Source organism: Barbus barbus (assembly GCF_936440315.1).
Source record: "Barbus barbus genome assembly, chromosome: 38".
Lineage (NCBI taxonomy): Eukaryota > Metazoa > Chordata > Actinopteri > Cypriniformes > Cyprinidae > Barbus > Barbus barbus.
The window spans coordinates 27,176,603-27,202,150 of record NC_136716.1 but is presented as its reverse complement, the minus strand read 5'-3'; the positions used below and the strand labels follow the sequence as shown (position 1 = coordinate 27,202,150).

Here is a 25,548-nt window from a genome sequence, read left to right as displayed (position 1 = left end):
AATAAATAAATTGAATACAATACCATGGAAAATTATTTAGAAACATAATAAAAAATAATGTTAAATAACACTCTATAAAGTCTAAATAAAGACAAAATAAACAAACAAACAAAAAATTACTACCCAACAAACATTAGACGTCGTTTGGACGTACTTTTGCTCAAGTGCTCATATTTCTGCGATATCTTTTACAATGCAGAAACAGTAACTTTTTTTTTTTTTTAAATACTATTCTGTCATTATTTAAGTGTAACAATAATCCTGACCGCAGCTGTTTAACACCTGTTACATTTCTCAGCGTTGATCGGGATGAACCAATCACAGCCGAGTGTGATTAACTCAATTCTTATAGCGATTGGTTGAGTAGATTTAAATTTGTTTGTCAGTTAGGGATTATTTTAAATAATAATTTTGCATAATTATGCCTTTTACCACATCAATATCAGCAACAAAACAACACACATTGCGAGATTTGGGCCAACGAGCGCCACCTGCAGGTCTCATCGGAAACAGTTATTAATATTTCTAGCCGACAGCATTCGCAGCGCTCCGTGTGTTTATGAAATCATCTCAGTAGCTCAGTGATGGAGGTGAACAGGGATGAAGCGGAGCGATGCATCGAGATCGCGATCGGAGCGCTGGAGGACGCGCGGCCGGAGAAAGCGCGCAGGTTCCTGGAGAAAGCACAGCGGCTTTTCCCGACGCGCAGAGCCCAGGGTGAGCGCTCTGAACCCGGCATAATCCAGGCCTGATCAGCCTCCTACAGCACTCCACACAGCAGCAGAGAGACCGGAGCGTGTTCATATATTCAGGGGAAACTCTGTGTTGTATATATGCTAATGCAAATCTCTATAGATACCGTGCAGCTCAAACAGAGATATATTGTTTGTGTTGCTTGATCGTTATAGAGCTGCTGCTCTGATGAAGATAGTGATGTAACTATTGCATATACAGGTCAGATGTCATGTTAATCTGGCCGTGTCTCAAATCCCAGTGAGCTGCCTCATTAGACAGCATATTAGGGCGTGACGTCCACGTGCTGAAACGATGATGTTCCTGAATGTTGTTTATGTCAGCATCTCACCCACTCAGTAGTGCTGCATGTGCATATTAATGACTATAGTTGAGTTTAGTAGCTTATGAGATCTTAACATCCTATGATGCTGGAGTAATTCACCTAAAAAATTATAATATGATGAAAATGTGGCCATCCGAGATTAGTATGAGTGTGTTTCTTCATCAGGTTTGTAGAAATGTATCTCAGCATCAGTGTCTCAGCAATGGATGCTCTGCAGTGAATGGGTGCCGTCAGAATGAGAGTCCAAAAAGGCTGCATGTTTCCAGAAGTAATGGGAGCTGCGCCGCTGTCTCTCATGTTAGTTGTGTTGATTGCCTGTGTTTTACTCACGACTCCTGGTTGTTTCTCAGAGCTGCTGGCGTCTCTGGAGCAGAACGGCGAGGCAGGAGCCGCTGATGCCACAGAAGCTCGTCAGCGCAGGTCTAACGGAGCGGCACCTGTCGACTCCACTAAACCCTACACACCTGAGCAGGCCGAGGCCGTCAGGAGGTGCGTACAGTGTTTTTACATCACCAGTGTCTCACAGCTTCTGTTTGATGACAAACATCTCGACTCAAGCGGTTCACCAAACAACCTCCTGCCAGACGCTTCTTAAAGGAATCATAACCTAGTCTTATTTGGTCTTTTTTAGTCCATTTATAAAGCTAGTCAAGGTTTCTTGAACCAAAAGCAGGAATTTAGTTCTTAAAAATGTACCTAAATATATACACATCAACAGACGTGTTTTATTTGATTTACTTTTTTTAAAATCTATTATTTATATAATGCTATTATAGTATATACAAACATTTTGAATTGGCTTTTATATTTTCACATTTTCTTAAGTTAAGTTTAGTAAGTTTGTAATGTACTTATAATATTTTTTTTATATGTTAGTTTTAGTTTTAGTAAATGTTAAATGTGTTTTTGTATTTATTAATATTGAGCTTTATGTATTTCTTTTCAAATTTAGTTTGAGTAATTTTAGTACTCCAACATAAATATGTTATATTAGTATTATTTATGTGCTGTTGTAGTGTTCATTAGGTTTTATTCTTATATTTTCAGATTTAATTTGAGTTATTAGTAATTTTGTAATATGCTTTTGTCATCTTTTTATTTTTCGATTGCCCCCCCGGTTTAGTTAATTTAGTTATAATTATATTTATTTCAGAAAATCAAAATTAGTGTTATTTTAGTATTTCTATACTATTATAGAGTTTGAATTTTACTTTACATTTTAGTAATTTTATACTGTGGTTTTGTCTTTTTATTTTTGCTTTTTAATTTATTTCATTTTTATTTTTAGTTATTTTAGTACTTAATTATTTTTTTTTCTAATACGTTTATTTTATTTCAGCTTTAGTTCAATTTACGAAAACCAATTTTATTAATACTCTGATCCAGACGCAGTCCTTTAAGAAGTCTGTTGTGTTTTTGGTCTGGCAGAATAAAGCAGTGTAAGAACTACTATGAGATTCTTGGCGTGCAGAAAGATGCTTGTGAAGACGACCTGAAGAAAGCCTACAGAAAACTGGCATTAAAGTTCCACCCTGATAAGAATCACGCTCCTGGAGCCACGGAGGCGTTTAAAGGTAAAGAGCGTCATACGCTGGCTTTGGCTGCAGTGCAGTCTATCTGCAGTAACAGTGTTTGTTCTTCATTAACATCTGGAAAGTGATGCGTGAATGATTTATTTGAAATGTGCTAAAGAGACCATGTCCTGTATTTGTTGTGTAACTGTGTCTGTGCTGCAGCCATAGGAAACGCTTATGCAGTTCTGTCTAATGTGGAAAAGAGACGGCAGTACGATCAGTTCGGAGAGGAGCGCAGCGGCTCGGCCCGGTCCGGATCCAGCCAGACCAACGACACACACTTCGAGGCCGATATTTCACCTGAGGATCTCTTCAATATGTTCTTCGGAGGAGGCTTCCCTTCTAGTGAGTCTGAGCGTGTGTTTGTGAGGCTGAAGGGCATCTTGGGAGATGAAAGCAGAAGCAGACACTGAATCGAGAACTTTTACTGGCTGTAAAACGGTATTTTCATTCAAAAATTCACCATAAAATCTAAATATAAAAAATTTAATATATTTTGCAGAAATAACCATTTTATTTATGTTTTTGGTAACACTTTATAATAAGGTTCATTAGTTAACATGAACTAAAAATGAACAATACTACTGCATTTATTAATCTTAGTTCATGTTAATTTCAGCATTTACTAATGCATTATTAAAATCAAAAATAATAATTTCTTCTTGTAATTCAGATGTATACCTTGTATAATTTATTCTGAGATCGCCATGAAATAGCCTTGATGCTGGCATTAATAATTAAATAAATCATCTTGTAATTCTGAGGTTTGCAAGACATAGACTCAGACATACTTGAAGGTTTTCATAAGAGTCAAAGAACAATTCAAAGTTATTTCCAAACTATTAACTAAATGAAATAAGCATGATTGAGTCATAGAAGCCAGTTGTTGTGGAGTAGCTGTGGTAGTCATCTGTGTCTCTATCAGTGTATTTCAGAGCTCTTACTGCACAGATGTCACACACAATGGCTCTGAATAAAGACATGACTGTGTTTTTTTCAGGTAATGTTCACATGTACAGTAATGGACGGATGCGCTTTAATCAGAATCACGCCGAGAGAGGAGAACACAGAGGGGTGAGGAACATCTTCAGACCCACGAGCTCTGTTTTAAAGTGTGTTTTGGAGTAAATAATATGAAAACGTCCATTTTAGGTTGAGCTGTATGTCAGTGAATGGGGGAAAATGCTTTTTCTCATGTTTTCATCATTTTTAATAGCTTCTTAGCTTTTGTTGCAGGTCACTTCAACAGTCCTGGTGGAGTGACAAATGTATTTTATGTTTTCATATTACATAAGAATTAAGAAATGCATACACATTATACACACAATTTATAATATTATTATTGCATGCAAATATAAATATAATACTTGTAATATTAAAATATTAACGTTTTTTTATGTGTTTTTGTAAATAGTTTTTAATATTAAAATTGTTACTTATAAAATATTTTATATATACAGTATGAAAGTAATATTATAATATATATATATATATATATATATATATATATATATATATATATATAATAACATTTATTAATTAATAAAATTGTGTAAAATTATATTTGTAAAATTTTATATAATGTATTTTTATTTATATAATTTTATTTTTTATTTTTTCAGTTATATATACAGAATAAAGCAATTTTAATTAATTAATGAAACTGTGTAAAATGTAGCATTTATAAAATTCTATTAATTAATTTACCAGAGTAGCATGGCTTCTGAAGTTGCAGCAGTTTTAGATGCTGTAGCTGTATTCTCTGAATGAAACGGCAGAGCACGGCAATGAGACGTTTATGAGTAGATCAGACTGTGCTGGAGAGTTATGATGACTGATTAATATGATTGTGTGTGTGTTTGTGTGTTTAGGGCGGTCTTGCTCTTCTCATGCAGTTGATGCCCATCCTCATCCTCGTCATCGTCTCAGCGCTCAGTCAGATGATGGTGACCAACCCGCCCTACAGTCTCAGCTTCAGACCGTGAGTCTCTCTCTCTCTTTATCTCTGTCACTCTCTTTTTATCTACTTTCACACTTTAAACAGCACAGTTGCTCTTCCAGTGGTCAACATTTGCACATTCAGATATCTTAAGCACACAAACGCTCTCGTTATCAGAATCAATAGATTACATAAAGGAGGTACGTGGAGTATTTAAACTTCATTATCTGCACAGGAACAAGGCATTGTTTTATTTATATAGCACATTTCAAACACAATAGTAATAAACCCTGTTAGGGCCGACATCACAATTACGTCACAGCGCTAGCTGGAGGCAAAACAAAGGAGGCCAATTCAAACCAGCGCAGATTCGGCTACATAAGGAGCTATGTAATATATCATCTTGTTGTGATGTAGGGCGGCCGAATCGATGTTATAGAGGCTTCAATTAGAAATCTTAAGGCATACCTGCTGCCACTGCCAGACAAAAGACCGACGACAGCTGTGGTGAAACGAGATAAAACGAGAGGACTGGACAGAAACCATCGTCAAAAATGCTCACGTTTGCAGCACACTTCTTATCAGAAAAGGTTCAATAAAGTATTGTCTTTTGTTGTTATGTGCGCATCTAAAGATTTCTTATGCATCTCACTATGTCGTGTATGACATCATGTCTGTGTGCATAAAACAACAAGCTGATGATTTATATGCTTAATCATATGTAATTGTATATACTTTGTGATTAATTGTGGCTTGGAATAATAATGTAGCTGTAAAAATAGTTTCCTGCTGAAACTGAAATATATACACATCTTCATGACTAGATAGACACTGAGTTTGTCTTAACTATACACTTTAGATGTGAGACACTCAACCAAAGGGAATCCTGTCAGATCCTCCATCCTTTCAGTAAAAGTGTTAAAGTTAAAGTTAACCTTCTCTAATAACAATCGAGGTCCTGGACAGTGCATCTATACCTTACATATGCAGGTAAAATCTGAATTTCTCCAGTTATTATTAAAAAACAAGCTAAACAGACTTTATAGCTAGCGTTAGTGAAGCGGTCAGGGGAATCTTTCTCAAGCTCTGCACACAGAAAAACCTCACAATGTTTACTAACAGAAAAAGGGTCTATACAAAGTGCTTTACATTTAAAAAAAAAAAAAAAGTGATGAATGAAAATTTAAATTTAAATTATAAAGACAGTCACTTTCATTCTGCTAATTAAGTTAATTTATATTGTTTATATATTTATTCATTTATACATATTACATATACATATGAAGTCTACAACTCATAAACAAAATTATTAGAAGAAATGCATTTTTTTAATATGTATAAAATGTGTGTGTGTATGTGTGTATATATATATATATATATATATATATATATACTACCAGTCAAAAGTTTTAGAACAGTAAGATCGTTAATGTTTTTAAAGAAGTCTCTTCTGATCATCAAGCCTGCATTTATTTGATCCGAAGTTATTTGAAACAACAGTAACATTTTGAAATATTTTCACTATTTAAAATAACTCCTTTCTATTTGAATATATTTTAAAATGTAATTTATTCCTGTGATTTCAAAGCTGAATTTTTAGCATCATTACTCCAGTCACATGATCCTTTATTATTTATTTATTTATTTATTTATTTATTATTTTTTACATATGCAGTCTACAATTAAAAGTATTATTATTAGAAGAAATGCATTTATATATATATATATATATATATATATATATATATATATATATGTATGTATGTATGTATATTTTATATATATTATACATTTATTTAATTATACATTTTTCAGGTTGTGCACAAATTTTTGTGCACAAATGAGTGACACATGACTCTTAATTTTGATTTGCATCTGTTGCTTGAAGGAAACCTGACCTTTTGTCACATGATCAATGTCACTTACGTTACATGTGCTTACATCTGACGCGTGACCTAGAAATCATAAAGTCAGAACTTTTATTTATTATACTTGTGAGTACATATAACCAAGTATAAGTGCTCCGCTACACTATTTTCATGTTTGTATCATTATTAGTTTCATAAAGTAAGCAAGCATCAGTATTTTTTATTGGTCTGCTGTATTGATCGCTGATGCTGCTGAGACGTCGGTCCATGCCGGGTCACCGTGAGCCGCCCGATCAATAGGTCTTTACGTCGTGATGAACCGCTTCGGACCGGTCGAGTTCTGAACCCTGATCAGTTTTGTCTTGTGATTCCAGAGAAAGGTTTTGGACCAGTTTTGCAACAGTATTGTTTTTGTTTTTTACCAAAATGGTTATGAAAGTTTTAATTTAGCTGAATCGGAAAATAAAGTTTATTTAATAATCAGTTAATCAAATTTATTTAATAGTTAACACTCAAATACAAAATGAGTTGTATCTATACAGTCGTATATAGTGTGTGTGTGTGTGTGTGTGTGTATATATATATATATATACACACACACACACACACACACACACACAGGGTTCCTACAGGGTATGGAAAAATATGGAATTTGATTTAAGTATTCCCAGGTATGGAAAAGAGGCAGCAGAGTATGGAAAAATATTTGTGTTTCCAGATTTTGCCCCTATTTATTATTATTTTTTTTTATAATAGAAAATTAAAAATTTAATGAAAATAAATGTAACGTACAAGAAGTGAGGTTTCATGGCTGAAAAATAAGATTCAAGGTGTACTTTTTATTATGCAAAATGCCGGTTATAAGCATTTTGGGTTTCTTCTCACTATATTCTTAGCACCATATTAATTAGCCTCAAGGACCTTTGCAAAAATAAAAATATATACAGACTTTAATGTGCACACAAGAAACCATTAAACTTAGCGTATATGATAATGCACACTGAGCCACCTGTTGTGCCATCAGCTCGTGTCACGCTGTGGTTTCTTGGCGACGGACTATGCATTAAAGACCTTGAAATATGGCATACTGCCCCAATGAAAGCCAAACTTAAACACTTTTTTCTTTACAGTACCAGTCTTTTTTACAGACCCTTGAACTTGGCATATTTTATGCTATCAGCCCATTTCATGTCATGGTTTCTCCACCGCCACAGACGATGTGTTAAATTGGACATTAGGCCTTGATATTAGAGGTACTACCGTAAGAAAAGCTAAATGTTGAGCAGGTAGATCTCTGTTAATTCATGTGCATCCATGCAATCATTTTATTCATAGTAATGAATAGATGGCAGTGATGCACAGAAGAAATAGGTTACAGAAAACTAGAAATTGTAATGTGTAAGCATGCAAAACATTACCATGCACGTGTGAATAGTTTCTCGAGGGCACAAAAAAGTTTCTTGTGTGCATGTAAACGTCTGTATTTTATTTATTATTATTTACTATTTTTATGTATTATTTATTTATTTATTTTATTATACTCTGTGTGTTGAGAAAATCAATAAAAAAAACTGAGAAAACTATTATTATTATACCAAATATAAAGCTGAAAATAATGTTCTATGAACCAATTATGTTAAATATGGTCTGAAAATCTAGCAAGAGGTTTGAAAATTTGAGTCTGGAAAAGTATAGAATTTTGAAATGGAAAATGTGTAGGAACCCTGTTTGTGTGTGTGTGTGTGTGTGAGTGTGTGTGTGTGTTTTCTGTGTGTGTGTGTGTTTTCTGTGTGTGTGTTTTCTGTGTGTGTGTGTGTGTGTGTGTGTTTTCTGTGTGTGTGTTTATAATAAAAACTTTCATGACAGATTTAATCTATATTAATGTTATATAATGCATATTTATCAAAATGCTCCTCTTGAGTTATTTTTCTAGTTTATGGGCATTACATGGCTTTCCTGAGATAAATGTAACATTTGAACTTTTATTCTATGTAGCATTTTAATTTGAATGAAACACCGTCGCTGTACGACAAATGTGTTCTGTCTATCACGTGAGATCTCGTCTGATTGGTCGAGAGAGATCGGAGGGTTGCAAACTCTGTGTGAACTCTTAACCTTTGACCTTTGAGGAATCATCTAGAAGTCTGAATGGACAGTCGCTCCATGTGCATGAAACCTGTGACCTCTGACCCTCTGCTCTCTTTATACAACACTCTAACTTATAGTTGACTAAAGTGTGTGTGTGTATACACAAAAGCATTATATATATATATATATATATATATAAAAAAAAAAGAAGGAAATTTATTTGAGTTGTTGCAAGTCAACATTTTTCATCAAGTTTTACTGATGTACTAAAATGGCTAAAAATGTACATTTAACAAAACTAAATGGGTATATTTAAAATAATAATAATAAAAAACATAAAATTACACAACAAAATTACTAAAACAGAAAATAAAATGATTCCAAAATATTAACAAAAACTATAATATCAATGGTACTAATATATCGAGTATATACTGTAGACTGTATTCAAGTTCAGCGTGTGCTTGTTTTCTCTCTCTGTGTGTTACTTTCTTATCATGTCCTTCTGTAAATATCTCATTTCACGTGTGTGTCGCACAGGTCGGCGGGTCACACACACAAGCGCGTGACGGAGAATCTGGGCGTGACGTATTACGTGAACGAGCGTTTCTCTCAGGACTACAGCGGTGCCAATCTGAAACGAGTGGAGAGCAGCGTGGATGACGACTACATCTCCAACCTCAGGAACAACTGCTGGAAAGAGAAACAACAGAGTACGTGACACAAACACACACGCATACATATATACACACACACTCTCACACACACTCACTCATACACATACATATACACACACACACTCTCACACACACTCACTCATACACATACATATACACACACACACTCTCACACTCTCTCACACACACTCACTCATACACATACATATACACACACACACACTCATACACATACATATACACTCACACTCTCACTCACACATACACTCAGACGTGCACGCACTCACACACACACACACACACACACACACACTTAGACGCGCGCGCACACACACACTCTCAGTCACACATACACACTCTCACTCACGCACACACACACACGCCCTCACTCACACATACACTCAGATGCACTCTCACACACACACACACACACACACACCCACACACAAGTTTTTTCAAATACCACATGCCAGCAGTTTTCGCTCATATATTTTTTTGTAGATAGGTAAGATTTTATAAAATGTTTTTAAAGAGTCTCTTCTGTTCATCAAGGCTGCATTTATTTGATCGAAAATACAGTAAAATTGTGAAATAATATTGCAATCTGAAACAGCTGTTTTATGAGTATGTTAAAGTGTAATGTATTTCTGTGATCTGCAGCTGTATTTTCAGCATCATTACTCCAGTCCTCAGTGTCACATGATCCTTCAAAAGAACAGCATTTTATTTGAAATAGAAATCTTTTTCAACATTATAAATGTCTTCCTGTCACTTTTGAGCAATATAATGCGTCCTTGATGGACAAAAGTATTAATTTCTTTAAAAAAAAGAACAATTTTGTTGACCCCAAACTTTTTGAAAGGGAAACAAACATTCACTGAATCATAAGTGAATCATACAGGTTTGGAGCATGAGGGTGAGTAAATGATGACAGAGCTGTTGTTTTTGGGTGGACTGTACCTTTAAGAGCTTGTAGTAATTGCGTAATCATAACTGAGTGAGTTCAGCCAGATGATTCCAGACTATATGCCAGTTTAAAGCAGAATCAGGCGAGTCTCTCTTCATGACTCACACGTCTGAACTCTTCTCTGTTTGTGAACTGAAGCTGATTCGTTCACTGAGAGCCGGTCACAACTGGCTTCTCACTTCCTTTAACGTCATTCGTCTCACGTTTGATGAATCCCCTTGAGTTCTGGAGGTATTCGAGGGAAGCTCACACCCATTTCACTGGATGATTCACTCATGTTTATTCCCAGCTGAACAAACAGCGTTTCATCATCTGAGTCGACTTTTGATTTATCCTTTTAAATTCTGTCATGATTTGCTACTTTATGCCCATATGTGACCTGTGCTGGCAAAATGAGCAAATTCTCAAAAATTAGTTATTTTTATTTCTACATTCTCCATTAAATGACCTTCAAAATAATGTATGATTTGTTGGAATCATACGAAAGATGACTGAGTTACACCTGTTTGAAGTCGATGGGGTCAGAAAAGTCCATTTAGAGAAAAACTGATAAAGTTTCCTGAAGGTTTCAAAGCAAAATCACCCAGCAACATCACTAGATTAATAATCACAATATAGCTATTTTTATTTGATCTTTGTTGTTATAAGAACCGATGCAAATCTAAGAAACAAGTGTATTATCTACTCGTTTCATTTACATCTAAACATAACCATTCAAGCAAGAAAAACATAGTCAAATATAAAAATCACTTAAGTGTGTTCATTAAAAATAAATTGATTATTAAAATTACAAAAGCAGTTGAATCAAGAGCAGCCAGTGATTCCCTCGTTTCTTTTATTGTTAGATTAATATTAATGAGACAGACGGCCTGTATAAATGAAGACAGTAATGCACGGATCTAATATAATGTTACACATCCGATGTTTTTCCTCAAACGTTCACTTAAGACATTACAGATCATGTTTGCGTGAATAATATATTTAATCTGCTGTATATATGTGTATATGTGTATCTGGATAGAGCGCTTTATGTGTGCGCTTCGGATGAGAGTGAAAGGGTACTCTTTTCAGAAAACGTACAAATGAAGATATTTTTAGATCTTGAATTAGTATTTGGAGCACTGGGATCACTAGACAAGGGCTTAATGAACTCATTTTGGTGAAAACCTCAAATTCAACCAAAATCAACATTTTGCCTGTAGCTCAAAATGAACCCATGTGCATTCACACTCATTTGGCAGCACGGCTCGTGTGTGTGTGTGTGTGTGTGTGTTTGTGTGTGTGTGTGTTTCAGAGGAGGGTCTGCTGTACCGCGCGCGGTATTTCGGGGACAGTGATCTGTACCAGCGGGCTCAGCGGATGGGAACCCCGAGCTGCTCTCGGCTGTCTGAGGTTCAGGCGTCTTTACACGGATAGATGAAGCATCACTGCACTATACCTGGTGAGCGCCGCATCCGTCCACACCTTCATCTGACCTCTGAGTCCTGCTTCACTCACATTCACACATCTGGAAGAGGCTTTAATCCAGAGCCACTTTACTTTCAGTTCATGCATTCCCTGGGAATCAAACCTACAACACTAACATGCGGTAGATAATCAGTGAAGCGTTCTCATTTTCTGGACGTTCAGATAGTTTGTGGTGTTGATGTCCTGTAGGGTAAAAAGTACTTTTATTATAAAAAAAGTGTTTTGTTTAATTGAGCCGCCTGACACAACAACAGCAACACTGATTTAGTTTTTTCCAACCAATGCCAAACTGTATGTGAAAACTGTTTATATTTTCTTTGCCGTAGAGCGGGGAAAAGTAGGAACAATAAGTAAAAAATCCTGTTTATATTCTTCATCAGGAAATTGATTGATTTCCATCAGCAATAAACATATTAAATAAATATGAATAACTGTAAAAACAATAAATATTTATTAAGGTTTAGTAATAAACTGAAGAAGAAAGTAACCTGGAAATAAAAATAAAAAAAGGAAATATTTTTGAAATTTCTCTCTCTCTCTTTATTTTTTATTATTATTACATAATATATGGATAATTGTGTGTGTGTGTGTGTGTGTAAAGTGAAATATATAAAATATACTTTGTATAGAATTTTAGAAATGTCTGTAAATGTATAAAAAATGTGTGTATATATATATATATATATATATATATGTATATATGTATGTGTGTGTTATAATATAATTTTTATATTTATATTATATATAATCTTTATATTTTTATATATAATATGTTACTAATTGTTCATATGCTTATGCATATATATATATGTATATAAGTACTGGTTGGTTTGGTTCCATGCTTTGTGAATTCCCTATGGAGGGATTGAATGGGAAAAATTCTTCCCAAACCACTGCGTGGAAAAGTGTGTCAGTGTTTGTGCTGCAGAAATTACACACTTTAGCTTCGAGCAAAAGCATAGTTTTTGAATGTCTGCTTGGTGTTTTGTGCGTTGTGGAATGTTGCATTTTCATCACAAATAATTAATTAAACAATAGGTCATTTAAATTTTCTTCAAATAAATATTAATATATCAATATTTATTTTCTGCACAGGTTCCAAAAACAATCTCTCCAGTCTGGAATATGGAAGAACGCCATACGGATTGTAAATACATTTGTTTGAAAAACAGGGCTGAGCATTGCAGCAACTACTGAACTTGACTAGAAAGACTTACTGAGGGCTGAATGAGTGTGTGTGTGTGTGTGTGTGTGTGTGTGTGTGTGTGTACATGCATGCATGCTTAGGACCATGTACGTGAGCAACTGTGTTTGTGTGTGTGCGTGTACATGCATACTAAGGATCACGTGTGTGTGTGTGCGTGTGAGAAATCGGAGCTGGTGTTTTGGACTCCTGTGGATGAAGGACGTTTCCCCGCTGTCTGAATGTTCTGGCCTGGATTAAAGTTCATGGTGTTGTTTCTCTAAATTCAGCCTCATTTTCAGCTCCGGCAGGAATCAACAATCTGGTTCTGCATAATGAGATTTATTTGAGTTTGTTTAGATTGAGATCATGTCTTTTTAATAATTTATATTTGTATGTTTGAGATTTATCTATGCAGGGATCCTACTGATTAAATTATTGCGTATGCGTCTGACTTTAACTGTCCTGAGTGTTAGGAGTAACTACGGCTGCTGTACACAGGTGATATTTATTGAAAGATTGAATAGGAATATTTATTTCATATGAAGTTTTATTTTCTACATGACTTTAGTGGAACTATTTCATCGCTGACAGAGACTACACTACAATTATTTCACTCTGAATACAAATAAAGATTGTACGTGCCACTGTCCGCCGAGTGGGTGTGTGAGTTTGCGTGAGTGTTTTAGACGCAGGATGTCAGCTGATGCCACACTGAGCTGAATCATGTGTTTCTGCACGTTCATAGTCACCCGTCTGAAAAAAAGGAAAACCAGTGTGTGGAATGTTGATAAAAACAGCTGAGAGAAAGCCATGCTCTTCACTTAAAGGAATAGTTGACCCAAACATGGACTAAAAATGAACTATAATGACTATAATAGTCGAAAAATTAACTATTATGAACACCCTCAGGCCGTCCAAGATTAGGATGAGTTTGTTTCTTCATCAGATTTGGAGGAATGTCTCAGCAATGGATGCTCTGCAGTGAATGGGTGCCGTCAGAATGAGAGTCTGATAAAAACATCACAATAATCCACACCACTCCAGTCCATCAGTTAACATCTGGAGAACACAAAAGCTGAAACAAATCCAACATTAAGATGTTTTTAACTGAAATACGAGTCTGTGATCCATAATAACGCTTCCTCCAGTGAAAGTGATCTGGTCTGAATCAGGAGAGAAATCTGCACAGATAAAGCAGCGTTTACAAGACAAAACAGCTCTAAACAAATATGTGGCTGGAGTTTGATGTGAGAGACAACAGGAGATGCACTTTTTCACTGCAGGAAGAGTTATGGGTTATGAACTCGGATTAGAGTTAAAAACATCTTAATGCTGGATTTATTTCAGCTTTTGTCTTCTCCAGATGTTAACTGATGGACTGGAGTGGTGTGGATTATTGTGATGTTTTTATCAGACTCTCATTCTGACGGCACCCATTCACTGCAGAGCATCCATTGCAAGTGATGGAATCTAAATGCATTATAATATTTGTAGATTCCTAGTTGCATCTGAAGTTGCTCGCCATGTGTTTTAATGCATTATACGGTCTAAAGGTGTAACAATGAATAGATATTGTATAATAACTGGTTACATCAAGGTGCATTACAAAGTATAATTAATGGATTGACAACTTCATAAATGCAATATGCCATAAAATAGCATATTTCTTTAAAATAGTATTTGTTTAGCACATATACTGATCAAAACTAAAGTACTTTGTAAGTCAAATCACATGAATTAAGTCATTGTTCATTGAAGCATGTTTATAAAGACTTATAGGAAAAACAATAAAATAAACGTCTCTGCACGGAGCTGCAATTAAAATACCATAAAGTAAATCCAATAAAACTTCTCTTCCTGATTCCCAGAGAATGCATAAATTGAGTTTCGCCATTAATGCAATTCAAGTTGCTTTAGATAAAATAAAAAGCTGTTGAATGTCTAAAATCTAATGTAAAAATTGTGGTCATTGGCCTAATGCATCAAAAAAAAAAAGAGAAAAGGGCACTCTTTAAAAAGATAATTTATTTTTTGCATTTCGTTCAAGTACAAAAAAATGAAACATTACATTTGAATATCAAATAAATAAGATGCATGGAATATGCATGATGGTTTATAAAATAAAAAAAAAACAAAATAAAAAGAACCTCTTCCATTTGATCTAAGGGAACAATAACTGCATCCACACATCTTTGAACAATCCGGCACTTGAATAACAGGAAAACAAAGTTTGTTACATGGAAAATAGCTGCCACATTTGGTTTCCATAAACCTGAGGTAAACATTTCAACAGCAGCCCGAAAACTCCTGCTTCACTAGAGCATCAGCAAAAGTGCAACATACCGACCAAACTGTATTACAAAGTCTTTTTTATATACCCTACATCTGCATTACAAATGCCCTACAAGTTGGTAATTCACTGCCTTAAACAGTCCTACAATCAGGCCTCTCGTGAGACCAGCTTCATTTTAAAACCTAGTAAAAAAGTTCATGACATGTACGATCAGTCAGTCAGGCTCAGCATTCTTCAATCAAAAGCTCTTCAGAGCAATACAGTTTTCTTTTAATAGCTCTAAATCCAGTGCTCAGTTTAAGTGCATGTCTAACAACCGGAGACGAAGGCGATCTGCCAGCGAAAAGCCCCTGGATTTTTGGCCAAAGGCCCTGGGAGTCGAGCCTCAGCACGAGCGTGAGCTGGAAGGTGGGCACTAGATCTGGGTCGACTGAGATTTCTGCCACAGCTTCACAGCTGCCATCCTGCTCCACGCAAAGGTCAACGAGCGCACCGCGAAGGCCACAGGGCTCGCTGACCGACAGATGCACCAGCTCCTGGCCGATGTGCTCCAGGAGTTTCTCGGGAATCAGCAGCTTGGAACAGTGCAAGACGCCGTCTTTGGCGTCGGTCAGGTTAAGTGCGATGAGCTGCACCACTTCTTTACACAATGCCTCTTCGGTTGGGTCAAAAAACAAGTCCGATTCGGACAGATCGGCTAGGGATATGGAACCTGCGGAAGACGAATGCAAGCGTGCATTAGACTCGAGAACTTGAGTGAGAACTTCAAATCCAAGTTGGAAAACGTATGCATGGAAACTTGTGCAAGAAGTGCTTGTTTACCTGCATCTGATGCATCGTCTGTGCTGCTGTGATTGTCCGAATCGGAGTCCAGGCTTTGGCTGCGGTGCAGTTTCTGCATCAGTTTGCTCCAGGACAAGCGTTTGGATGAAGCATCAGATGTTGGTGTGGATGGGAGACTCGAGTCTTCAGATGAAAGGCTGGAAATCAGCTCTTCATGCATTGTTGTGTTTTAGAATGACTGCAAAAGAGAAGATTGAGTTTTATTATTCATGCACAAGACACAAAAGCAGCTGGTGCATTGCAAAAAATATAATTGCATTTTTGGCTTTTCCAGCACAAATGTACAAATTCTTAAATCAAGATGCATTTACAAGCAAAATGACTACAGATATAAAGTCTTGCATTCTGAAAATGTATTAAGTTTACGCTTTTGTATTGGAAAATTACTTTATGCATAACACAAGACAAGAGTCTGTCAATAGGGTGAGAAAAATTCCTCTCTCTTTGAAAGAAGTTTATTTTTCTGGCCCCATTAACAGGTTTTTGTTGTTTTAATAAGCCTAAACTCACTAAATGTTGAGATCTCTTCTAAAAATAATGTTTGCTTCTCATCTAAAAATGCTTGCATAATTGTTCTGGAAAACAAGACAACACTAAGCAAGAAAATCATCTATGCAGAATAAACAAGTCAGTCAAATAAAATATTAGGTAATTTGAACTAAAAAAATCATGCATCAGCCAGTTATTTGACTGATTTAGCAGTGCTGATGTCATTGCAGCAAATAGTGATGATCAGAAATGCAGCATACTTTTGTCTTGCATTGATCTCCGAGGTTTGAATGAACAGTGAAGACAATAAAAACAGCGCTGTTTAAACACTGAAACTCATCAGATAAGACACTTACCGATATTCAGTGCTGTAGATCCTCAGATGTGATGAATTGTCGAGATGAAATAGTGCGTCACAAAGACCAGAGACCAACAAAGCGGAGTAAGAGCGGAGTAAGTGCAGCAGCTGCTTGTATCTGCAGTGAGTCCTGCAAACACTGACGTAACCGTTTCTGCGCCTGCTTATATACGCGCTGGCCACGCCCCCTGCGAGTTTCCAGCCAATCGGCGTTTATGTCACGTCTTTCGCGTCCCAAGTTCGCCTGGTAACACGAAGCAGCGCCGATCAATGAGAGCGTGGCTATTGTCTGCGCAGGAGGTGCATTTCTCACATCACCTTTTGTTTTCAACTCAGGACATGCAATGGCGAATCTCACTTCTGCGCATTTGTTTATGGTTTGATTTAGTGATTTGCATCTCGAATCCGAAACAATTGTGAAATACTGACTAGATGTGTTTTCATTGAGTACGTGCTAGAGGAGCCACACAATGACTGATGACTAAATAAACAGCCAGATCCATGCAGTCAAATGCTTCCTTATCCAATAATTCATGCCTGCTGGATTTAATATAGGTTTGTGGCATGAGACACTTTTGGAAAACTGACATATGCTTCATTGTACACAACTTTTGCTGTTCTTCTACTATTGTTATCATGCAACTTTTATGACCTCATATTTGTACTTTAAAAAAATATTTAAAATGGTGTGACTAGTTACACTGAAAAACAAAATGCTGCCCTCTAAATTAACTGGCTTTATTCAAAGACCTATATGCACTTACTTATACCAACAAAACTAAGTCTTATGGGTTAAATCAATTAGAAATACATAACAATTGCAGGTTAACACTTTTTGTAGTTTATCAGACCTTAAATGTAGAATTTTAATCTAAAGTATTGTTTCAAAAAGTATTAATGACACACCTGAACACTCTTTAAAAATAAACCAAAGTAAAAAAAAAAAAAAAGTTCACTTTTAAGGGGTCTGAATTTTCACATGTGTACTTTTGAGGGTGTAAAACTTTACAAAATTGTGACTAGTTACACAAAAAAAAAAACTAAATGGTAACTTGAAACCTCTAAAACAACTGGATTTATTCAAATAAAAAAATAATTCAATGTCTCTGAATCGACCTATATGCACCAAGAAAACTGAATGTTATGGGTTAAATATAACAGTAATGCTTTTTTATAGTGTAAAAGACATAAATATACACTTTCCTTAGTATTTTTAATCCAAAATAATCATTTAAAAAGTCTAAGAACACATTAACCCTGTTTTCACATTTTAACCAAACTTAAAGTATAAAAGTGGTCTGAATTTGTTGGGAGTTTTCACATGAAATCCCTGAAACTAACACACTTTGGTACATTAGAAAGCTCCAACAAACTTAAAAAATGAAAAACTAGTCTTCACTGCAAAGAGTTCATAATAAAGCCAGGTATAATTTGATCTTTGAGCTAAAGTGGCTGGATTTGGCCATGCAGTAAAGTGTGAATCGCTGCAGTCGGGGGAGGTTCATGAAGGGTTAAACGTTTCCTAGTTTAGAACGAAGGCCTGTTGCTGGTCAGCAGAGACCGTTCCATACGGACAGGCACATTCCTGTCTTCTGTTTGCTAGCCAAGGGTGTGTTTTCCCTCAAATCCTGCTGCAGCTTTTGCACATAATGCTTTTGAATCAGTTCAGCCGCATGAATACACAAACATTAATGGGCCTCAGAATGTCTGTCAGAAGGGTTTTTCTGCATTAATCAGTGTAGACTATAGCACACGTTTATGTGGTGCTTTTAGAAAGGCCTTCTGTTTCTTCACACCTCAGCAGAACTGGGCTTGAGGACAACTAAAGATCTGACCCCTGGCCAAATGTGCCTTAAAGACGCTTAGTGAATGAGAAAACACCTCAGTCCTGAGGAAGGATGCAAATTTAGCATGTATTATCACAGCAGATTTTCTGAGCATTAAATTACAGTCACCCAGTAAATACATGATTTATACATGATTTATTTACTTTTATTTTTTATTTACAACAACTCACAAATCTGACTTTACATCTTGTGATTCTGATTTTACATCTCGTGATTCTGATTTTACATCTCGTGATTCTGATCTGATTTTACATCTCGTGATTCTGATCTGACTTTACATCTCGTGATTCTGACTTTACGTCTTGTGATTCTGATTTTACGTCTCGTGATTCTGACTTTACATCTCGTGATTCTGACTTTACATCTCGTGATTCTGATTTTACGTCTCGTGATTCTGATCTGACTTTACATCTCGTGATTCTGATTTTACATCTCGTGATTCTGATTTTACATCTCGTGATTCTGATTTTACGTCTCGTAATTCTGACTTTACGTCTTGTGATTCTGAGTTTACATCTCGTGATTCTGATTTTACATCTCGTGATTCTGATCTGATTTTACATCTCGTGATTCTGACTTTACGTCTCGTGATTCTGATTTTACATCTCGTGATTCTGACTTTACGTCTTGTGATTCTGAGTTTACATCTCGTGATTCTGATTTTACATCTCGTGATTCTGATTTTACGTCTCGTAATTCTGACTTTACGTCTTGTGATTCTGAGTTTACATCTCGTGATTCTGATTTTACATCTCGTGATTCTGATCTGATTTTACATCTCGTGATTCTGACTTTACGTCTCGTGATTCTGATTTTACATCTCGTAATTCTGATTTTACATCTCGTGATTCTGATCTGATTTTACATCTCGTGATTCTGACTTTACATCTCGTGATTCTGACTTTACATCTCGTGATTCTGATCTGATTTTACATCTCGTGATTCTGACTTTACATCTCGTGATTCTGACTTTACATCTTGTGATTCTGACTTTACATCTTGTGATTCTGATTTTACATCTCGTGATTCTGACTTTACATCTTGTGATTCTGATTTTACATCTCGTGATTCTGATTTTACATCTCGTGATTCTGACTTTACATCTCGTGATTCTGATGTAAAGATCAGAATCTCGTGATTCTGACTTTACATCTCGTGATTCTGACTTTACATCTCGTGATTCTGATTTTACGTCTCGTGATTCTGATTTTACATCTCGTGATTCTGATTTTACATCTCGTGATTCTCACTTTACGTCTCACATTTTCATATGAAAATTAAAATATAACAAGGATCGCTAATTGAGAATGATAAGAATGACAAAAATCTAAACAAAAATTTCTGGAGATATTTTTTTAAATAAAAAACTGCATTAAATGTCAAAAGGAATTAAAAAATGTAAAATCAGTTTTCATGAAAAATGTTTAATTTCTATATATCTTAGTAGTAACATATTTTTCCTATTTTTTTCCATTCCCATTTCATGCTAAATATAATTTCTTGTTTCTTTCTTTTTTCTATGAAATACATTTTTCATGAGCTCCACCCTGTGATTCCGGCATTAGGACCCAGCGGTAGAGTTAGTTAAAACGCCCTTTTGTTGAATACAGAAGTGGATCTCAGCTAGAATAGAACAGAATGTTCAGTACTTTCATTCAGAAACATCTCTGCTGCCTGCTTCAATAAAGGCTGATAAACATCTACTGCTGTTCAGTGGTTCATCAAGCATCTGCAGGAACTCTGAGTTTACATCTCGTGATTCTGATTTTACATCTCGTGATTCTGATCTGATTTTACATCTCGTGATTCTGACTTTACGTCTCGTGATTCTGATTTTACATCTCGTGATTCTGACTTTACGTCTTGTGATTCTGAGTTTACATCTCGTGATTCTGATTTTACATCTCGTGATTCTGATTTTACGTCTCGTAATTCTGACTTTACGTCTTGTGATTCTGAGTTTACATCTCGTGATTCTGATTTTACATCTCGTGATTCTGATCTGATTTTACATCTCGTGATTCTGACTTTACGTCTCGTGATTCTGATTTTACATCTCGTAATTCTGATTTTACATCTCGTGATTCTGATCTGATTTTACATCTCGTGATTCTGACTTTACGTCTCGTGATTCTGACTTTACATCTCGTGATTCTGATTTTACATCTCGTGATTCTGATTTTACATCTCGTGATTCTGACTTTACATCTTGTGATTCTGACTTTACATCTTGTGATTCTGACTTTACATCTTGTGATTCTGATTTTACATCTCGTGATTCTGATTTTACATCTCGTGATTCTGACTTTACATCTCGTGATTCTGATGTAAAGATCAGAATCTCGTGATTCTGACTTTACATCTCGTGATTCTGACTTTACATCTCGTGATTCTGATTTTACGTCTCGTGATTCTGATTTTACATCTCGTGATTCTGATTTTACATCTCGTGATTCTCACTTTACGTCTCACATTTTCATATGAAAATTAAAATATAACAAGGATCGCTAATTGAGAATGATAAGAATGACAAAAATCTAAACAAAAATTTCTGGAGATATTTTTTTAAATAAAAAACTGCATTAAATGTCAAAAGGAATTAAAAAATGTAAAATCAGTTTTCATGAAAAATTTTTAATTTCTATATATCTTAGTAGTAACATATTTTTCCTATTTTTTTCCATTCCCATTTCATGCTAAATATAATTTCTTGTTTCTTTCTTTTTTCTATGAAATACATTTTTCATGAGCTCCACCCTGTGATTCCGGCATTAGGACCCAGCGGTAGAGTTAGTTAAAACGCCCTTTTGTTGAATACAGAAGTGGATCTCAGCTAGAATAGAACAGAATGTTCAGTACTTTCATTCAGAAACATCTCTGCTGCCTGCTTCAATAAAGGCTGATAAACATCTACTGCTGTTCAGTGGTTCATCAAGCATCTGCAGGAACTCAAAGCAATGTTTACTCAAGGCTCACATTGCATTGCTTTCCCTTTCCCACTCAAGTTTCAACATGAACTTTAACTTTTAACTTTCTTATTATTTCCACATAAAAGTAGTAAACTCATTTTAGGTGATGAACAGGAGAGATTTGACTGAGTGATGTGCTTGTTTTTCTGTAGGAGCTTCACCTCAAGGACAAAGACTGAGGCTCATATTTTTTATCTCCACACAGCTGTCCATCATTCGGTCAGTTTGTCCTCCCCCTCTCTGTGTTCCTGCAGGACCGTGTGCCACACGACTCCCACGTCTGTCTCTGAAACATACAGAGTTTTGACTCAGCTGACTAAATAATAGCTAATGAAAACACACACTGACTAAAGTCACTGAAAACATTTTTGTACTGGTAAAAATTTATGACATACTTTTGCTCTTTGCAAATGACTTTGAATAACAAAATGCATTGACAGGCACATGGTTTGAACTTTCTGAGAGATTTTAACACGACAGGTGAAAAATCAGGGGAAAAAAGTGGTTCAGAAGCACAGCAAGTTGTTTCATTTTTGTTAACAAAAAATAAATAAATAAATAAAATAACCAAGTAAAAGATACAATATAATAAAAATAAATAAAAATTGAATAAAAATAACTAAATAATAAAAAAAAAAAACATATAAATAGGATTTTATGTATTTGAATTGCATGTAATATTTTCATTACATTATTTGGATTAGAGTTTTAACATTAGTTTATAAACATATGTGATGCATATTTGTCCGTCATACATGAATGAAGGTCAGATTTCTGTAATAGTACTAATAAAATGTGTTTTAAATATAAAATAACCAGGTATATTTATTTATTATAAATATGTTTCAATCTCATGCATTTTAACTAACTAAATATTGCTTGTTCCACAGCTAGCCATATTTAAATTATGTTCATACTTTTAATTGAATCAATGCAACTGTTTTTGTAGACAACATATTTATGCTGATTCTAATCAATTTTGAATACATGTATTTTGATTTTTTATATATAAAATTAAATCGATTTCTGTATGACTGACAAATCATGCATCACATTACATTTAGTAGTTAATTTTAAAACTTTATAATCGAATATGCAATTCAAATACATACATTTTATTTTACATATTTATTGAGCACATTAAATAAAATCAATGCAGATTACAAGTTAAATTTGATGTAAATTTGAATGCACCTGTGATCATCATTTTAATTAATTAATGCAACATTATGAATTGTGCTTAAAATGGCTTTTATTGTACATGTATTCAGAGTTCATACATGCAAAAATCCACACTGTAAAAACACGGGACTATTTTAAAGTATTCCTAAGGCTGTATCCAAAAACATAATGATATTTACACACATGATCACAAAAACTCAATGTTGGTGATTATAAACCAGTGCAAAACAACATAAACCTACAGTACATTCATAAGAACTTCAGCTCATTTCATGGGGAAAAAACAATATGTTTACAAGCGGATAAACTGATCCGTCTGTTCTGAATGCAGTCATGAGGTTGTGAATCCCAGGAGCTGCTCGATGGGTTTATATTTCCACTCGTCTGCCTCCAACTGCTCCACCAGTCCGGCCAGACGCTCCATCCGTGACACCTGCTGATCTGAGATCAGAGACAATCCAGATCATCCATCAGTAAAGCTCAAATTCTCATTCAAACTCTAATGTGCACACAACTTTAAAGGAATAGTTCACCTAAAAATTTTAATTTGCTGAAAATGTGCTCACCCTCAGGTCATCCGAGATGTAGATCAGTTTTTTCTTTAGATTTGTAGAAATGTGTCTCTGCATCAGTGTGTCAGCAATGGATGCTCTGCAGTGAATGGGTGCCGTCAGAATGAGAGTCTGATAAAAACATCACAATAATCCACACCACTCCAGTCCATCAGTTAACATCTGGAGAACACAAAAGCTGAAACAAAAGACATTTTTAACTAATATATGAGTCCATAATCCGTAATAATGCTTCCTGCAGTGAAAAAAGTGTTCTGGTCTGAATCAGGACAGAAATCTGCACAAATCAAGCACTGTTTACAAGACAAAACAGCTCTAAACAAATATGTGGCTGGATTTTGATGTTAGAGACAACAGGAGATACACTTTTTCACTGGAGGAAGAGTTATTATGGATCACAGACTCGTATTTTAGTTAAAAACATCTTAATGCTGGATTTGTTTCAGCTTTTGTGTTTTCCAGATGTTAAGTGATGGACTGGAGTGGTGTGGAGTATTGTGATGTTTTTATCAGTCTCTCATTCTGACGGCACCCATTCACTGCAGAGCATCCATTGCTGAGACATTCCTCCAAATCTGATGAAGAAACAAACTCATCCTAATCTTGGACGGCCTGCAGGTGAACTATTTAGGTGTGTTTTTTCGGTTTTTATTTGAACTCACCATGTTTAACCTGCTTCAGAGTGGATGCAACTTGATAGCTGAACACAGACTCGCATAAAAACCTATCAGATCCATCTGTGGACAAAGGCAAATGTATGCATGCAGCAGATCAGCATTGTGAAAATCCTGTGTAACAAACATGCAAACCGGCTGTAGGTCACAGAGTCACGCTCTTCTGAGCAACTGCTCCTTTTGTTTCTGTCTCTGCTGAGCTCATTAACTAACAGACAGACGGGAATGACCCCTCGTAACAGCCCCGTCTGACCCAGAAACCACGCTCAGATTCGAGAGGGACAAAAGAGGCACCAGCGAAGGACCTAAACTGGGAAAAATATTTCCATAACAGGATTATGTGGTAGCCGGATGTACCATTTTTGAGCTTCAGAGGCACATAAATGTTATTCAGAAATGCTAAAGAAAGAGGGCAACGGCACACACACCCTCCATCATCTCTCCAGCTCCTTTTGGGTAGGTGTAGAGCACTTTTCTGGGCGGGATGAGCTCCGAAGCACTGAAGCCGGATCCGGTCACCGAGCTGCTGCTGACTCCTCCAGCCGAGGACGAGGATGAAGACGCTGCCATTCACAATCTACAGATCACACATCACACAAAACTAGATTAATGCCAGTAAATACAGCTCTGCTGATGCACTCAATCAGTTTGAGAACTCAACAATACTACTTTAGTTTAATACAAGACTACAGATTACAGACTGATCCTCCAAAACAACTCAGTCTCTGCCACTGTTTGAGCAAAACCTGCTTTTGTTTGTACTAAATAACTAATAAACAGACAAAACTGTATGAAAAGTGTATAAATGCTATGTATTTGTAATAAAGTGGTAAAAACGTAAACACGACACTTTAGGTTTTTACAAAAGCTTCACGCTGTGAATAAAAAGCATTATAGACACACAGAACAATCAAAGAGACACAGAATACATTTCATTTTATTCATTCTCCTTAACATTTTAATTAAAAATACAACAAATTAACTGGTATTGACAATTTGAACTCCTAAAAGCAACACTAGTAAGAGCGCAAATCATTATCGCTATTCCACACCATTCAAGAGCAACATATATAAATAAGGATTTATTAAAATAAAGTTAAAATCGTGTAGTATTTGTTGATAACCTGCGTCACCCGATGCCGCCGCTGCTGTTTCTTCAGTGTGTTTGTTTACGTCAGTTTGACGCTGATCTGACGTCGCAGCGCCCCCTAACGTCGCGGCGTAAAGAGGCAAACGTGATCTGAGTGAGGCCCATTTAATTATTTATTTTTTTACTTTCGGCATTATTATTGTACATAATGTTATGAATTTACAAATTGAAAATTCATAACATTATGTACAATAATAATGCCGAAAGTCAAAAAAAATTAAAAATTAAAAATAAATAAAAGTTAACTTCTCTATTATTTAAATGCTTAGAAGATATTTAAATACGATGTACATTAAATATATTTCATTATAACATGTTAAGAAATAT

General features: G+C 35.5%; 3 protein-coding genes across 4 annotated transcripts; 1 reads left to right on the top strand and 2 right to left on the bottom strand.

Moving 5' to 3' along the window:
• Positions 1-430: 430 nt before the first annotated feature.
• On the top strand, positions 431-13,503 carry LOC306858068 (dnaJ homolog subfamily B member 12-like). 2 transcript variants are annotated; one of them, XM_079398448.1, is made up of 9 exons: positions 431-717; positions 1,429-1,567; positions 2,507-2,652; positions 2,815-2,997; positions 3,653-3,726; positions 4,524-4,633; positions 9,088-9,260; positions 11,486-11,632; positions 12,754-13,503. In XM_079398448.1, exons 1-8 carry the CDS (start codon positions 585-587, stop codon positions 11,605-11,607), a joined length of 1,080 nt encoding a protein of 359 aa, XP_079254574.1. In that variant the 5' UTR covers positions 431-584; the 3' UTR covers positions 11,608-11,632; positions 12,754-13,503. The 2 variants fall into 2 exon arrangements, with proteins under 2 accessions (XP_079254574.1, XP_079254573.1); XM_079398447.1 differs by lacking the exon at positions 431-717 and adding an exon at positions 1,052-1,346 and having other exon boundaries at positions 12,754-13,493.
• Positions 13,504-14,849: 1,346 nt separating this feature from the next.
• Positions 14,850-16,968, bottom strand: LOC306858163 (DNA damage-inducible transcript 4 protein-like). Its single transcript, XM_079398560.1, has 3 exons — positions 16,826-16,968; positions 15,960-16,158; positions 14,850-15,849 (listed from the first exon to the last, which is right to left on the bottom strand). The coding sequence occupies exons 2-3, from the start codon at positions 16,138-16,140 to the stop codon at positions 15,362-15,364; spliced, it is 669 nt and encodes a 222-aa protein (XP_079254686.1). The 5' UTR covers positions 16,141-16,158; positions 16,826-16,968; the 3' UTR covers positions 14,850-15,361.
• A 5,030-nt stretch (positions 16,969-21,998) lies between these two features.
• LOC306857544 (anaphase-promoting complex subunit 16) lies at positions 21,999-25,263 on the bottom strand. Its single transcript, XM_079397529.1, has 4 exons — positions 25,196-25,263; positions 24,500-24,648; positions 24,060-24,134; positions 21,999-23,266 (listed from the first exon to the last, which is right to left on the bottom strand). The coding sequence occupies exons 2-4, from the start codon at positions 24,639-24,641 to the stop codon at positions 23,157-23,159; spliced, it is 327 nt and encodes a 108-aa protein (XP_079253655.1). The 5' UTR covers positions 24,642-24,648; positions 25,196-25,263; the 3' UTR covers positions 21,999-23,156.
• Positions 25,264-25,548: the final 285 nt, after the last annotated feature.